The 17,761-nt window shown below is 41.7% G+C and overlaps 1 protein-coding gene across 2 annotated transcripts in view; it reads right to left on the bottom strand.

The window, feature by feature from the left end:
• ZFAT (zinc finger and AT-hook domain containing) overlaps nucleotides 1–17,761 on the bottom strand; it is a 166,911-nt gene that overhangs the window by 137,470 nt on the left and 11,680 nt on the right. For both annotated transcript variants that reach the window (XM_075825704.1, XM_075825705.1), the window contains exons 2-3: nucleotides 5,633–5,743; nucleotides 2,646–2,801 (exon numbers count right to left, since the gene is read on the bottom strand). In XM_075825704.1, coding sequence (XP_075681819.1) covers nucleotides 2,646–2,801; nucleotides 5,633–5,687 — 211 coding nt within the window. In that variant the 5' untranslated portion in view covers nucleotides 5,688–5,743. The remainder of the gene's footprint in view (nucleotides 1–2,645; nucleotides 2,802–5,632; nucleotides 5,744–17,761) is intronic.

Below are 17,761 nucleotides of genomic sequence, written 5' to 3'. Positions count from 1 at the left end.
CCTGGAGTATCAGGTTTTATGCTCTGAACAGTATCAGACTGGGATCTTTCTTTCGGCTCTCACTTGCAGCTCCTCCTCCCTCTCTCACACAGACACAGAACCAGGAAGTCAAACTTTTCATCCGACTTCAAAACGAGCGCTGCAGCCCGATTATTGCGCCTACAGCTTTGAGCCTGGTATCGTTTGAAAGATAAGATTTGGGGCATTAATATGATCCCAAAGTATACGCTATTCATGGCAAGCGTTTAAAACATGACGTATTACATACGTATTGGTCAGTAAAAGGGTTAAAATATTCCTTGCCGATTACCCGGTACAATCGTCGCATTTAATAAGCGACTGTGCGAGAAAATGTAAAAGAATTTCGTATTTTTTTGTGAAAAGTTATCGACAAGAAAATCATTCCGGCGACTTACGCGAGCGTTTCCCTTCATCACAATTTTCAACATCTTTGCTTCCAGACAGTGAATAGAGAAACAGATTTTAGATTCGAGGCTGAAAACTTGCGCCAAACTAGTCTTCATCACACAGCTGTAGCTTTGTTGTAATGTATTAGTAGGATTAATAATCTGACTTGAATACAACAGCAGCACAAATCTCTCTCCTGTCCTGGACTCCAGGCTGACCGCTCCGATCTTTATGTAAAAAAAACACGAAGTTGCGGGTGGCCGCCCATTTCCGCAAAGTCTAGTATTTCATGGCGCCTATCGGTCGACCACGTGACATGTTTGCACCAAGTCCACCGGAGCGAGAGCAGCTTTTTTTGTCAGTAGTTCTCGGGGACCCTCCTTTATGATGTCCATAGGCCCTAATATTTTGGAAGACCCCTTTAAGTATAGGACATTAATGCTTTCAATTAGTGACCGATGCTCTTTAAGACAATATTCAAATGAGGCCAAATCCTATAAAAAAAACGGGATAACACTTTCCCACCTCGTTATTAAGATATGCAAATATATGCGGACACCGGACGGCAGCGATGCCTCCAATGGCCGAGTTATAATGTAAATGGAATAATCTCCAGCTTTTATAATGCAATCATTTAACAATACCTTCCCCAGACATGGGAATACGGCAGGATTATTAAACGGGGAGGGGCTTGTAATCTACATATGATTTCCATAATCCCACATCTCATATTACACAACACTAGGAAAAGATCAGGAGCCAAAATCACTTTGGCCTGCACTTTACACAAGATCAGATTACTATATAAGGCCCCATGCACACGACCGTAAAAAATCTCCGCAATTACGGACCCATTCAGTTCTATTGGCCGCGGACAGGTGTCCGTGGCGTAGAACAGATTTGGGAATTACGGAGCATGTTCTATTTTTTTGTATTTTACGGGCCGTGCTCCCATACTTTGTATGGGAGAACGGGCCGAAAATGCGGGCTGCAATCGCGCCTAAGGCCCCACGCACACGACCGTAGATTTCATCTATCCGTAATACTGTCCGTAAATACGGATCCGCAGTCATTCATAGCCACCCGTCAAACATCCGCATATACGGAAAGGTGTCCGTAAATACGGTTCGTAATGCATCCGTATTTTTGGATCCACAAAAAAATAAAAATTAAATAAAAAAACAGGGAGGAATCTATGGTAATCGCCGGGCGTCAGCAATGCTTCCGTAATTACAGAAGCGCCTATAGACTTATCTGGGGAGTCTGTGTCGTAATTACGTAATTCCGTAATTACGGACGGCTGTGGATGTGCACCCATAGCGGTCTGTAATTACGGAAGAGTTGCTAGGCGACGCCAGGTTTGCAGATGTTGTACATCATTTGTGGTTTTCGTCTTTTTGTCGCACCGTATATACGGATGCACTATGGACCGTATTTGCGGGTACCGTTCAGTTTATGCGGATAACGACGGATCCACCATTAACAATAAGGAGACAGCTCAGCTCCTCCTCCCCCTCCCTGCACAGTGATTACTGCCCATGAGGCAGAGCATGCTCACTACACTCTCCCATAGAAGTCAATGAGTCCAATTCTTCTGTCCGGCAGAAACTCAGACAACTTGAAAATACAATTAAAAAAATTAAATCAGAAAAAAATAAAAATAATAATTAGACAGAGTAGAGTATATTTCTATATTTATTTTTAATTAAAAAAGTAGAAGGCTGTGCAGAATCGTGCCGTTCCCTGTTGAGGCTCCCACGCGATGACGCGTCACCTGGCAGAAGTGATATCAGGCGAATATATAGAATAGTTATTTTAATCATTGTAAACCCGCACAGTCGAGCTAAACTGGACCATATTTATGCAGGGGGTAGGCGAATATATGTACGGCCATGGGAAACATCCCAAATATCTTCCTCAGCAGAGGTTATATTACTAGAATTTCACATTAGAGGACAGCAAAAAAAAAAATAATTCATAACAAAACATTAAAAAAAACACCCTAATTATCTAAAAACAGTAAAAAAAAAAAAAAAAAAAATATATAATAATAAGAATATAATACGTTGAGCGGAGTAGCCCAGTAGGGCCCGGGCGCAATGTTCACCGTGTACTGCCGGGCCAAGAAACGCTCATCCATTAATCCTTTTCATAACGCTTGTAGACTTGTTCGTTACAGGGAGGGGGGGGGGGGGGAGATCAGTCAAAAGCTACAAAAACAAAAAGTTGCATCTCACCTTCTGCGTTCCTGCCGGACGGCACCAGTGGTCTGAGTGGGACAATGAGGTGGTCGGGCTTCAGACCTTCTTTGGTGTGATTTTCTGTAACGTGTAACAGCAGCTCCGAGTGGCTGGGAGAGAACAGGTTACACAGCTTACACATGTAGATGGAGCCTAGAAAGACAGAAGTAGTAACGAGTTACGCAGCGCAGTAGTAAAGAAGTCCTCAGAGGATACACTGGGCACGGCCTCCCCAAAATATACACCGATCAGCCAGGACATGAAGACCGTCCGGTGAAGTGAATAGCACTGATGATCTGGTCACAAGGGGGGGGGGGGGGGGAGGGGGTATATATCAGGCGGCAAGTGACCAGTCAGTTCTTAATGATGTTGGAAGCAGAAAAAATGGAGAAGTATAAAAATCTGAGCGACTGACCGGGACCAAATGGTGATGTGAAGACGACTGGGTCACAGCAACTCCAAAACAGCCGGTCTTGTGGGGTGTTGCCGGTATACAGTGGTTAGTACCTACCAAAAGTGCTCCAAGGAAGGTCAACCGGTGACCGGCGAGAGGGCACCCAAGGCTCATGGGTAATGGGTAATGAAGTACAGCTCGTCTGGTCCGATCCCACAGAAGAGCTACTGTAGCATAAACTGCTGAAAAAGTTACTTCTCGCTATGATAGAAAGGTGTCAGAACACGCAGAGCATCGCAGCTGGTCGTATATGGGGCTGTGTAGCCGCGGATCGGTCAGAGTGCCCATGCTGATCCCTGGAACCTGAACCGATCACAAACGCCGCCGAGTCCAATATGTGAATGGAGCGGCACTGCGCACACCCGGCCGCCACTCTATACACGTTCTATGGGCCTGCCGGAGATAGAGCGCACGGCACGCGGCTATCTCCGGCAGTACCAACAAAAGCGGTGGCCCATCATGTGCAGTACCGCTCCATTCACATATTGGATTTGGGACGTTGTGTTCGGTGGGGGTCCCAACGATTTCCTATGGAAAGGCGATTCATGTTCTTATCAGGAAAACCCCCTTAAGTTCCCCAGTGAGGTACATTTAACCTGCCCTAGGGGTTAGAACGTAGCGATTACATGACAAGTGACGTATAACAACCTCTTATTGGGGGTATAAAAGATTTGCAGCATGAACACACATATTTAGACCTCTGTTCACACTAGCGTCATGGCTTACGTTTAAACTGGATACCATGGATGCAAACAGGGACAGCGGGAAGAAGCGGGGGAGATAGAGTAATAGAGTAAGCAAAAATGTGCCAGAATCGAGACACAAAACGTGGCAAGAAACTGGCGTACAAGCCTTGCGCCAAATTTATTACACACCTTTTAAAACCGGTTTGAAAAGGGTCTAGAAAAAGCGGTGCAGCCTAAAAGAGTCGTAAAAAAGCACCAGATTTATTAACTGCGCGCACTATTTTTTTGGCACAAAATTTTGATAAAGTCCTTCAACCAATAGGCGTAAGGAAGAAAAAAAAAAACAGTCTACATGTCTAGAAAGATGCGCCAAATTTTTTATACTGTGTGCGATATTGTGACACATCTGGCGCACTTCCTGCCAGTCTGGTCTAGATTTACCCCGTCTATCAGTATATTAACAAACCTCCTCCTTTGATTTTTTATGGGTTCTATTAAGGTTTCCGTCATTCTGATGGCAAGAATAGTGCAGCATGCACCGCAATACTGGAGGCAACCCCAGACAGAGGAGGCGCTGTACGGGAACAAAGCCTTTAACCCCTTCTCGACATCCGCCGTATATATACACACGGCAGAGTTCGGGCGGTCAAGTATTTGAGCGGGTCCATGGGCTGAGCGGGTGCCATAAGTTCAGTGTGTCAGCGGTATGAAACAGCCAACACTTCAGCGCAATGAGCGGAATCCGCTCGTTTAACCCCTTAGATGCCGCAATCAAAAGCGACTGCAGCATCGAAACCATTAAAAAAAAAAAAAAAAAAAAAAAAAGAGGGTCGGCCCCGCGACTTTGCATCGCAGAATATGGACACACAAAATAAATTGTAGCAATTATTTTTTGCCTTGTAAAAGTAGTAAAACAGAACAAAAAATAAATATAAAAATTTTGTATCTCTGATCGCATTGACCCGCAGAATAAATTTAAAGGGGTTATCCAGACACTAAAAATTGATGGACTATCCTCAGATTGGCCCATAATAGCCGATGGGTCGGGGTACGACTCCTGGGACCCCCCGCCGATCAGCTGTTGTGAAGGGGGTGCTGCACTCGTAAGAGCGCTCCTTCCCCTTCGTTTCTTCTTGCTCACTGTGAATCGTCGACATGGATGTAGCGGCGATCCAAGGGTTTTGTAGCCTTCTCCCATTCACTTCACGGGGACAAAAAGGCTGCAATACCTATAAATCACCACTACATCAATGTCGCCGATTCACAGTGAGCAAGAAGAAACTAAGGGGAAGGAGCGCTCATACGAGTGCAGCACCCCCTTCACAACAGCTGATCGGCGCGGGTCCCAGGAGTCAAACCTTGACCCATCAGCTATTGATGGCCTATTCTGAGGATAGTTCATAATTTTTTAGAGACTGGATAACCCCTTTAACATGTCGTTTTTACTGCACGGTGAACGTCGTAAAAACTAAACCCCCCAAAAAAAAAGAAGAATGGAGGAATCACCATTTTTTCCCACTTCAAAGAAATTTTTTCTGAAAAACTATAACTCGTCCCGTGAAAAAAATAAAAAAAGGAACCCCTAATACAGCTACGCTGACAGAAAAAAAAAAAAAGGGGGGGGGGGGTTATGGCTTTTAGAAGGCAGGGAGGTAAAAGCGAAACTGAAAAAAAATCAATAAAAAAAAATAAATCTAAAATTGGCCTGATCATGAAGGGGTATGACCAAAATGAATAATTATTGTCAAGCGAAAATCCTAAAAAATAGAGGAAAGGGGTTAAACGTGTATTTGCATTCATTACACCCATTGTTCCGTCTGGTTTTCCCCCCGCTCTTCTCGTACCTTCATTTATCCTGGAGATGTTGTCGTTGTCGCAGTTGTTCTCTACAGAATGCATTTGGCCGGCAGCTGAACCTCTCCATAGACAGCGGTGGGACCGTCAACACCTGCAGCCTGCAAAATAAATACATCATTTTTGATTAGTGCATCACCGAGGTCTGTACCTGATCTGTGGGGGTCCTACGAGGCTCATCTATTTATTTAAAGGGGGTGTCCAGTTATATATATATATATATATATAAAAACCAATTCCATTCATCTTATTAGTGAATTGTGAGTTAATAGAGGGGGGTCCGCTGTTCAGGATCCTCATCTCTTGGCCAGGGAGGAAGGCGGTTACATAGAGCGTCTCCGGAGGACCTGTATTACACAGACAACCAATTGATATGTATGGACACTTTGTAATGCTTCATTTCTCCTGTGGTGGCGCTGCAGTGAAATTTAAGTGTTATTGCCAGATTACAGCTGATCGCTGGGGTCCCAGCAGGGGAACACTTTGTGATGAGCTCAGTGTTAAGGGATCCTTGTAATAAGTAGGGATTGTCTAAAGCGGAGAACCCCTTTAAATGGATATTGCAAAGACGACTTGTATAACATGCCAAATCCGAGCATGAACGAGGTCCTGTGTTAACTTACTCAATAGAGAGGTATGAACGGACTCAAGGTCACCAATCACCAATAATGAATGGAAGTGCTGTAGTTTCTCTAACTTCTATTAAAGCGCACCTCCAGCTATAAATTTAAAACGGACTGTGTTCCGGAGTTCTTATGTGCAGTATTTCTTTTTTAAGCACCTTCAGAGTGGAAACCCTTAAAGGAGGAGTTTCTATCACGAACTTCCAAGGTGGCTCCATGTGGGTGTTACTAACTCAATATAGCGGTGCCCTTAAGCAAGAACAGATAGTAGAAGGGTTTGACTACATAATCCTGTGTACACTTTAATAGAAATCGATAGTAGGAGGGGGCGGGGGGGGCAGGGAGATTTTTGTGTACAGAAGTAAATATATATGCTGGGTGACAGGGTGACCAAAAGGCAGCTACTACAGTTTCCAAAATGTCGGACTGTGGTGTAAATTACTTGTTCCAAGTTACAGTGAAAAGACAAAACTGCTGTTATATATCCCAACTGCTGCGTGACAGGATTGTACAAGGGCAGGAGACCACCAGACTGACTACCCCAGGACCCCGATGGCTTTATCAGGGGGAGGAGCTATATCAGGGTGACAACAGCATTAGGTTACAGGGTTGTCAACTGAGGCAATGCCAAGATTTTAGAACAGTGATTAATAGAAAAATACATAAACAAGATAAATTCCTTAAATCTGGCTCTTGATGGTCCATAAATCCTGATAATTGGGTATGGGGAAAAAACAAACAAAACAAAACACATAGAAGTAGAGTATTTCTATAACCTACAACCTCTGTGAAACGTAAGGTCAACCTTTGGCCCCTCAATACTTTAGCGAATTGCATAAGTAGCCATTAATAAATGAATAAAGGACCTTGGATAATATTCATCAAGGAGTTCTCCTTTAACTCTTAAAGCCACAGTACTCAGATAAAGTAAATGGAGGTGGAGACACCCTTAAAATATACAGAGTACCTCTAAAAAGAAAAAAATACAATGAAAGTCTATTTGGTCAGACAGCGTTATGCCTATGAATATAAAATCCGGTCGTTTTCGGTTATTTACGTTATTGTTAAACCAGGAGACACTTTACGCCTCTTGTTATTCACACAGTGGAATTATCCAGGGATATCGGGAGAAATTATTCAACAAAAACATCACACCTCATCTCACCTTCAACAAAAAAAACAAGATCGCCCGGCTCTATCTAGTGCTCCATGTGCATACAGAGCAGCAGACGTGCCCCACGACACCCTCTGACGTTACCCCCTCATTTATAGACCGCGGTGGAATAAAAAAAAAAAAAGAAGAGATTATATACATGATGAGGATGAAATACAAATGTAAAGTGAACTGGTCATCGGGCGCACCTACGGCAGGGCTGGACATGTTTCAAGCATTCAGCAGCTGGGGGCTTCTGCTCAACGCCAAATGTATAAAGCTGGTGGTATGTAGCTTGTTGCCAGCAGAGGGCGCATCATGAGTGCGTGGGGTAGTTTCAGCTCCATTCTAACTACTGGGGAAGGGGGAAATCAAGTGAGGTGTAAGGGCCTTTTTACACTGGCCAATTGTTGGGCAAACGAGCGTTCACAAAACACTCCTTCCCAATAATTGCCCTGTGTAAAAAGGGTAGCGACCAGCCGATGATCGAGCAAATGCTCGTTGATCGGCTGATCGTATCGTTTAGGCAGAATATTAATGTTGTTGGCAGCACATCTTACAGTGTAACCAGGGGAAGACGCGCTGCCGACATGATGAGAATGTATGGTGACGAGCGATCAGAGTAATGACTTGTCCCCATACATAGCTCCTTGTGACCGGAGCAAACGAGCGCCGATCAACGAGCTGTCTCATTGATCGGCGCTCGTTTACACGGCTCTCGTAGGACCAGTAAAAGAGGACCTTAAGTGTAGGCAGGAATCACCCCTCAACCGAGTCTACAGATTTGCAGCTAGCTTCTAGACCAGACAAAGGTTTGTCCAGGCCTGATCTACGGAGGTATATAAGACAATTGCATATATAGTAACTCCATAACACATTATTAAAATCATTTCCTATGCAAGCAAGATCAATCTCATAATGTAGGGACGAGACTTAAAAACCGTGTTTTAATACCTTACCTAGGCGGAGATATGATCACTTGAAGATACGGGCCCCAAGCCTGAGGCTGCACTACTGAGACATTCTGATGATGACAACAACATGTCCCACGTTGATCTTTTAGGGAGACCTTGTGTGAATTACTGAAACCATTGATGTCCCTACATCAGAGCTGGGTAGGATGTTTGGTGATCAATGACAACGCTGCACCCGTCCAAAATCAGAACAGGAAGTGCGGTCATGAGAATAGCGGGATATGGCACGGCTCCTTCCTCGTTGGTCTGGATTACACGGTGGACACTTCTACATGTAGCCCCGGTATCCTACAGTCGGGTCACATTGCCAGTAAAGTTTGTTATATAGACTATAACTTTCTATAATGCGATGCAGAGGGGAAGGCGATCTGTATTTGTAGATGATCGCAGCAGGATTGATTGGTTAGGTCTGCGCTATATGGACAAGATTGGTATAGTAACGCATCCTTAGTACGCTGGTCCATGGAAGTCCTCATCTTTCAGGGCTACAAAGGGATGGTATAAATACATAGACCGGCTTCATTCTCCGTCTTCCGAAAAATGTTCTACTCGGGTGTTGGCGATCTGGGTTCTTAAACCCTGTGGACCCGCCGCTGAGCGCCGGAAGAACCAGACCATCAAGTAAATTCCTGTAAATCCAGCATGGGACTGTCAATCAGATCAGCACTGTCACTTTGCAGCGCTGGAAGAGGAATACACTCACGGATCTGCCGTGCCGGACAATCCGCTAAACACCTGTTAATCTGGCATGGAACTATTTTTGTCCCACACCGGATTAACAGGTTTGTAGGACCGTTACCGAACCTCAAAAAGGGTTTTCCGCAGCCCTCGAAAAGCATATTGCAGAATTCACCTGTCTTTTCCGTCTTTGCTTGTCTAAGTGTCAGTTCTCACTGTATTTCTGCCATTCTATTCATGAATCAGGAAGAACAGGCTGAACAGGGCATTATGTCCCTTCCAGAGTTTAGGAGAACGCCTATGATCAGTAAATCATGCTGGATCGGTAACTGCAATCTATTTGTCCCCATTGACTATCCCTTTAAATTTTAACATGGCGATGTAATAACTTGGAATGGGCCCTTTACCAATAAACAAGCCGCAGTAGAGAACCGGCAGCAACATCTTTATTAATCGTCCTCCGGCCACAATATTCCTCTGCTATTAACTAACGAGCTAGCGGGGAGTTTGCAGGGCGGATTGCTGATACGGGGCAGCGTAATGGAGAATAAATTACCGGCGGCGGCGCAGAGATTCTTCATCTGAATGATCTGGACTGCAAATTGAACTGGAATTTCATCTTCTATGAGCACTAACTGGATTTCAGAGGGACGAGATATCAATACAGTGTGACACGAAGGCAGAGCGGCAAATTGATGTCAATTACGAGGCGGCGAGAAGCCGGAGACACATTTCATCCGTGGGGCGCGGTATTCTACGCAGTGCTAATATCCGACGTACAGGAAAAATGGATGAGGGTCACATGAATAACGCCCCCTATTTAGAAGGAACGTGTAGATACAGACACACAGCAGACTTCCTTTAGTCCGCCATTAAAAAGGATTATTCTGGATTGGCGGACCGTCATAGACCAGCAAATAAAACGTAAAGACGCAGCGCAAAATTACCGATTTTGCAACGCCAAAGGTACACAGCAAAATCAGCAACATAATAGGCGTGCTGAGGATTTGGAAGTCCATCGAGTGTCCTCACAACGACAAGGCATTGCATGCCCAAGGTCGAGGTCTCTTTCCCGGTTGCCCGCACTAGTCCCTGCCACGTGGATTAGTAGATGTAGGAGATGACAGCCGCTGACCGCTCAAGAGGTCCAACTAATGCTCGGACGTCATTACATTTAGGTCCAACCAATGCACTGATGGCCGTCATTACATTTAGGTCAGACAGGTTTGTAACGATGACTTCCCCAGCAGGTCCACTCCCAGGTCTTACTCTCCACCGATCCTTTTGGTGCCCGTCTCTTTCTTTGTGTTACAGCCGCTTCTTTCTGTGATTCTGCCATGATAAGAAGCCGCTGCCATAGGGGCGGGCAGAGATGGATTTCATAATTTGGACCAAAACCAGAATCATTATTTACTAAAATGGTGAATTCATCTATTAGTCAAGTATCACTACTGCCTGTAATATACTCCAGAGCTGCATTCTTAATTCTGCCGGTTGCTAAAAGGAAACGGTCATTGAGGTTATCAGACTCAACCATAAAAGCTTAGCTGAGCTCCTATAATGCAAGGGGTAGTTTGTTTTTCCTACATCAGATGATTATACAGCCCATGGTGTAAAGAAAACGCTTTACATATACACAATGACTCCACCAGCAGAATAGTGAGTGCAGCTCTGGAGTATAATACAGTATGTAACTTAGGATCAGTACAGGATAAGTAATGTAATGTATGTACACAGTGACTCCACCAGCAGAATAGTGAGTGCAGCTCTTGAGTATAATACATGATGTAACGCAGGATCAGTAATGTAATGTATGTACATAGTGACTCCACCAGCAGAATAGTGAGTGCCGCTCTGGAGTATAATACAGGATGTAACTCAGGATCAGTGCAGGATAAGTAATGTAATGTATGTACACAGTGACTCCACCAGCAGAATAGTGAGTGCAGATCTGGAGTATAATACAGGATGTAACTCAGGATCAGTAATGTTATGTATGTACACAGTGACTCCACCAGCAGAATAGTGAGTGCAGCTCTGGAGTATAATACAGGATGTAACTCAGGATCAGTGCAGGATAAGTAATGTAATGTATGTACACAGTGACTCCACCAGCAGAATAGTGAGTGCAGCTCTGGAGTATAATACAGGATGTAACTCAGGATCAGTACAGGATAAATAATATAATATATGTACACAGTGACTCCACCAGCAGAATAGTGAGTGCAGCTCTGGAGTATAATACAGGATGTAACTCAGGATCAGTACAGGATAAGTAATGTAATGTATGTACACAGTGACTCCACCAGCAGAATAGTGAGTGCAGCTCTGGAGTATAATACAGGATATAACTCAGGATCAGTACAGGATAAGTAATGTAATGTATGTACACAGTGACTCAAACATCTTGTGTAGATCAATCCGCGGACATGCTTACGGAGGAGCTCTGGCAATGAGAGAGAATAAGCTCTATTGATTTTTGCCATACACTTAATGATCTCTTGTTTCCAAGAATCATTTCCAAACACGCTATTAGGGCATTCGGAGTTAAAAAGAGGACCATCAGCCATTTGGGGGTCTTTATATTTGCCAGAGTAGAGATGAACTATAAATAGTTTCTTTCTAGGGGACCTGGCACGTCACAGCTCTTCATTGAATTCCATGTTTCCTCAGTCCCATCCCCCCGGTGTATAACATCCGGTACTCGCCCTGCAGTCCCTTACGGACATTAGTGATAGGACGGGTCGTTGTAAAGAGCTCGATGGATTCCTGGGCGGTCCAGTAATAGGACGCCACCGTTGTAACAAGTCAGTACCTGACATTTCTTCCCTCCTAGATATTCCACCATCATCTGTGAGTTATTGTAAAGTGGAAGAAACCGCAGCAACTCAGCCACGAAGTGCAGACCACGTAATGTTACAGAGCGGCGGCGCCGAGGAGCAAGTGAAGAAAAGTCACCAACGCTCTGCTGACTCAATACCAGAGGAGGTCTGTACTCTGCAGTTATGAACATCCACACATTGTGCCCGGGAGCTTCATGGCACGAGCCCGAGCAACTGCCTGCCAGCCTTACATCACCAAGCACAATGCCAAGCGTCGGACGGAGAGGTGTAAAGCCTCTGCCAGGAAAATGGGAATCAGGCACCCCCAATTGGGGCTCAGACGTTATAAATCTAAATGATGTGTGAAAGATCAGCGGTGCCTTCTTGTACTATTCTCTTTACTTACCTTACATAGGGATAATCATGTATTATATAGGACTTATGACGTTACACCACACGGGGTATTGTATTGTACTATTCCCCTCCATACACAGCAGAGTTGACAGCTGTACCAGAATTTCTGACACTACTTGATGAGGAATCATCTAGTGCCACCTAGTGTTCGGACAGGAGTAGTGCGCTGGTGTAGATATAAACATTACATCCTCCGTGTATTTATACAGAACCGCGCAGCCTGGAGGCGCAATTAACCTCATTAACCTGTGAAGTACGAGGGAGACGGATTCCTACCTGCCGCTCGCTCAGCCGCATTTCTTCCTTAATCCACTTTTTCACAATCTTATTTACAACCTGCTGAATCCTCATTTTATGGTCAACACCCAAACGTTTAACAGTCAAACACGACCGTGAAGACGCAACGTCCGTATAAAAAGTCATAAAGGAAAATTCTGCACAACTGTATATATCCCATTATAAAAACAGCGTCAACGCCGGGTTCACATATTTATGGAAATGTTGGGCAATTGAAACGGTGATAAGCGCCCAAATATTCAGCGTCCAGTCTGAAACAAGCGCCGGGCTCCTACTGGGCGGAAAACCCGCAGCGTAATCCAGTAGCAGCAGAGTGGATGTCATTTGACCAAACCTCATCCACACGCTGCGTAAAAACGTTCATAAATTTATCTGCGGTGCGGCTTTTAATCCGCAGAATGTCAATTTATGTTGCAGAATCGCTGCTTTTCCGTTGCAGGTTTTGCCCATTGAATTCAACGGAGGAGGTAAAACCCGCAACACGTGGATAAGCTGCGATTCCACCGCAAACATCGCAACTCTCTGCTTCTCCGTCCAGAACGGCCTCCAGGGATAAAGTTTTGTCCCATGTGACTGCTGCAGCCAATCACAGGCTGCAGCGATCACACGGGCTAAAACATCAGTCCATGACGCAGAGAGATGCGTCGCCATGGCTACGGGTAACTCTAAAGAATTTGGTGTCATTTTTCATCTGGAATTCCCTGCGGAGACCAGGGCGGATACACGGTGTGCTTCCATGCAGCGTATCTGCCCTGTGTGAACATACAAGAAGGGTTCTGCTCCTCTGCCACAAGTTTAATATATCATAAATTGCCCATAATTAAAGAGAACTGAAAAACTCCCTTAATCTTTCTGTCCTTACTGATGTAGCTGGACATGATTATATAAGTATAATTATTTGCCAAATCCAACAAATTTATCTGTTGCCAATATTATAGTAGTTATATTCTTGTATATAGGGGCAGTATTATAGTAGTTATATTCTTGTATATAGGGAGCAGTATTATAGTAGTTATATTCCTGTACATAGGGGGCAGTATTATAGTAGTTATATTCTTGTACATAGGGGGCAGTATTATAGTAGTTATATTCTTGTATATAGGAGCAGTATTATAGTAGTTATATTCTTGTATATAGGGGCAGTATTATAGTAGTTATATTCTTGTATATAGGGGGCAGTATTATAGTAGTTATATTCTTGTATATAGGGGGCAGTATTATAGTAGTTATATTCTTGTATATAGGGGGCAGTATTATAGTAGTTATATTCTTGTATATAGGGGGCAGTATTATAGTAGTTATATTCTTGTATGTAGGGGCAGTATTATAGTAGTTATATTCTTGTATGTAGGGGCATTATTATAGTAGTTATATTCCTGTACATAGGGGGCAGTATTATAGTAGTTATATTCTTGTATATAGGGGGCAGTATTATAGTAGTTATATTCTTGTATATAGGGGGCAGTATTATAGTAGTTATATTCTTGTATATAGGGGGCAGTATTATAGTAGCTATATTCTTGTATATAGGGGCAGTATTATAGCAGTTATATTCTTGTATATAGGGGGCAGTATTATAGTAGTTATATTCTTGTATATAGGGGCAGTATTATAGTAGTTATATTCTTGTATATAGGGAGCAGTATTATAGTAGTTATATTCTTGTATATAGGGGCAGTATTATAGTAGTTATATTCTTGTACATAGGGGGCAGTATTATAGTAGTTATATTCTTGTATATAGGGTCAGTATTATAGTAGTTATATTCTTGTATATAGGGGGCAGTATTATAGTAGTTATATTCCTGTATGTAGGAGTAGTATTATAGTTGTTATATTCTTGTATATAGGGAGCAGTATTATAGTAGTTATATTCTTGTATATAGGGGCAGTATTATAGTAGTTATATTCTTGTATATAGGGGCAGTATTATAGTAGTTATATTCTTGTATATAGGGGCAGTATTATAGTAGTTATATTCTTGTATATGGGAGGCAGTATTATAGTAGTTATATTCTTGTATATATGGTCAGTATTATAGTAGTTATATTCTTGTATATAGGGGGCAGTATTATAGTAGTTATATTCTTGTATATAGGAGCAGTATTATAGTAGTTATATTCTTGTATATAGGAGCAGTATTATAGTAGTTATATTCTTGTACATAGGGAGCAGTATTATAGTAGTTATATTCTTGTACATAGGGAGCAGTATTATAGTAGTTATATTCTTGTATATAGGGGTAGTATTATAGTAGTTATATTCTTGTATATAGGGTCAGTATTATAGTAGTTATATTCTTGTATATAGGGGGCAGTATTATAGTAGTTATATTCTTGTATATAGGGAGCAGTATTATAGTAGTTATATTCTTGTATATAGGGGGCAGTATTATAGTAGTTATATTCTTGCATATATGGGGCAGTATTATAGTAGTTATATTCTTGTATATAGGGGCAGTATTATAGTAGTTATATTATTGTATATAGGAGGCAGTATTAAAGTAGTTATATTATTGTATATAGGGGCAGTATTATAGTAGATATATTGCTGTACATAGGGGGGCAGTATTATAGTAGTTATATTTGTAATGATAGGGGTAGGGAAACGGACAAGTGAGCCCTAATCTACCCGCCACTCTGTCCCTGCCTACTTGCAACGACCCGCCCTAGGCGACGGGGTACAACTGGGCGGCGGTCCCTACGCTCAGTAAGTGCACGAGACAAAACATACAAGGGAATATAAAGCAAAGGGAAAGGGGCAGTTGCCCACGGCAACACCGTGAGCAACAGAGTGGTGAACGAGCCAAGTAAAACCAGGAGAGCACGAGGTACCAAACGCAGAGCAGGAGAGTAGTCAGAAAGCCAGGGTCAGAATGGAGCAGGATCAAATTGTTAGGAGCTGTAGCTGGGCCAGGAAACCACACGAGAAGAATCACAAACAAGGAGGAACAGGAAAGACAGGTATAAATAGACAGAGGGCGGGAGCTAGCTGAGTCTGGCCAGGCTGCGATAAGCTCTCCCACTCCTAAGCCTGCCAGCCTGAGTGGTGGAAGCTAGAGTCAGTCTCAGAGAGATAGACTCAGGTGAAGACTGATTACCTGAGGAAGTTAACCCCGAAGCTGTGCCTGGCAGATCCTTTACAATATTCTTGTATATAAGGGCAGTAGTATAGTAGTTATATTCTTGTATATAGGGACAGTATTATAGTAGTTATATTCTTGTACATAGGGGCAGTATTATAGTAGTTATATTCTTGTACATAGGGACAGTATTATAGTAGTTATATTCTTGTATATTGGGGCAGTATTATAGTAGTTATATTCTTGTATATAGGGGCAGTAATATAGTAGTTATATTCTTGTATATAGGAGCAGTATCATAGCAGATATATTCTTGTATATAGGGGCAGTATTATAGTAGTTATATTCTTGTATGTAGGTGGCAGTATTATAGTAGTTATATTCTTGTATATAGGGGCAGTATTATAGTAGTTATATTCTTGTATATAAGGGGCAGTATTATAGTAGTTATATTCTTGTACATAGGGGCAGTATTATAGTAGTTATATTCTTGTATATAGGAGCAGTATTATAGTAGTTATATTATTGTATATAGGAGCAGTATTATAGTAGTCATATTCTTGTATATAGGGGGCAGTATTATAGTAGTCATATTCTTGTATATAGGAGCAGTATTATAGTAGTCATATTCTTGTATATAGGGAGGAGTATTATAGTAGTTATATTCTTGTATATAGGGGGCAGTATTATAGTAGTTATATTCTTGTATATAAGGGCAGTAGTATAGTCGTTATATTCTTGTATATAGGGGCAGTATTATAGTAGTTATATTCTTGTATATAGGGGCAGTATTATAGTAGTTATATTCTTGTATATAGGGGGCAGTATTATAGTAGTTATATTCTTGTATATAGGGGGCAGTATTATAGTAGTTATATTCTTGTATATAGGGGCAGTATTATAGTAGTTATATTCTTGTATATAGGGGGCAGTATTATAGTAGTTATATTCATGTATATAGGGGCAGTATTATAGTAGTTATATTCTTGTATATAGGGGCAGTATTATAGTAGTTATATTCTTGTATATAGAGGGCAGTATTATAGTAGTTATATTCTGGTACATAGGAGCAGTATTATAGTAGTTATATTCTTGTATATAGGAGCAGTATTATAGTAGTTATATTCTTGTATATAGGGGGCAGTATTATAGTAGTTATATTCTTGTATATAGGGGCAGTATTATAGTAGTTATATTCATGTATATAGGGGCAGTATTATAGTAGTTATATTCTTGTATATAGGGGCAGTATTATAGTAGTTATATTCTTGTATAAAGGGGCAGTATTATAGTAGTTATATTCTTGTATATAGGGGGCAGCATAGTAGTTATATTCTTGTATATAGGCGCAGTATTATAGTAGTCATATTCTTGTATATAGGGAGCAGTATTATAGTAGTTATATTCTTGTATATAGGGGGCAGTATTATAGTAGTTATATTCTTGTATATAGGGGCAGTAATATAGTAGTTATATTCTTCTATATAGAGGGCAGTATTATTGTAGTTATATTCTTGTATATAAGGGGCAGTATTATAGTAGTTATATTCTTGTATATAGGGGGCAGTATTATAGTAGATATATTCTTGTATATAGGGGCAGTATTATAGTAGTTATATTCTTGTATGTAGGTGGCAGTATTATAGTAGTTATATTCTTGTATATAGGGGCAGTATTATAGTAGTTATATTCTTGTATATAGGGGCAGTAGTATAGTAGTTATATTCTTGTATATAAGGGGCAGTATTATAGTAGTTATATTCTTGTACATAGGGGCAGTATTATAGTAGTTATATTCTTGTATATAGGAGCAGTATTATAGTAGTTATATTCTTGTATATAGGGGGCAGTATTATAGTAGTCATATTCTTGTATATAGGCGCAGTATTATAGTAGTCATATTCTTGTATATAGGGGGCAGTATTATAGTAGTTATATTCTTGTATATAGGGGCAGTAATATAGTAGTTATATTCTTCTATATAGAGGGCAGTATTATAGTAGTTATATTCTTGTGCATAGCGGGCAATATTATAGTAGTTATATTCTTGTATATAGGGGCAGTATTATAGTAGTTA

The sequence above is a fragment of the Rhinoderma darwinii genome, chromosome 5 (genome assembly GCF_050947455.1).
Source record: "Rhinoderma darwinii isolate aRhiDar2 chromosome 5, aRhiDar2.hap1, whole genome shotgun sequence".
Lineage (NCBI taxonomy): Eukaryota > Metazoa > Chordata > Amphibia > Anura > Rhinodermatidae > Rhinoderma > Rhinoderma darwinii.
The sequence above is the reverse complement of the archived record's forward strand: the minus strand, read 5'-3'. Positions and strand labels throughout refer to the sequence as shown.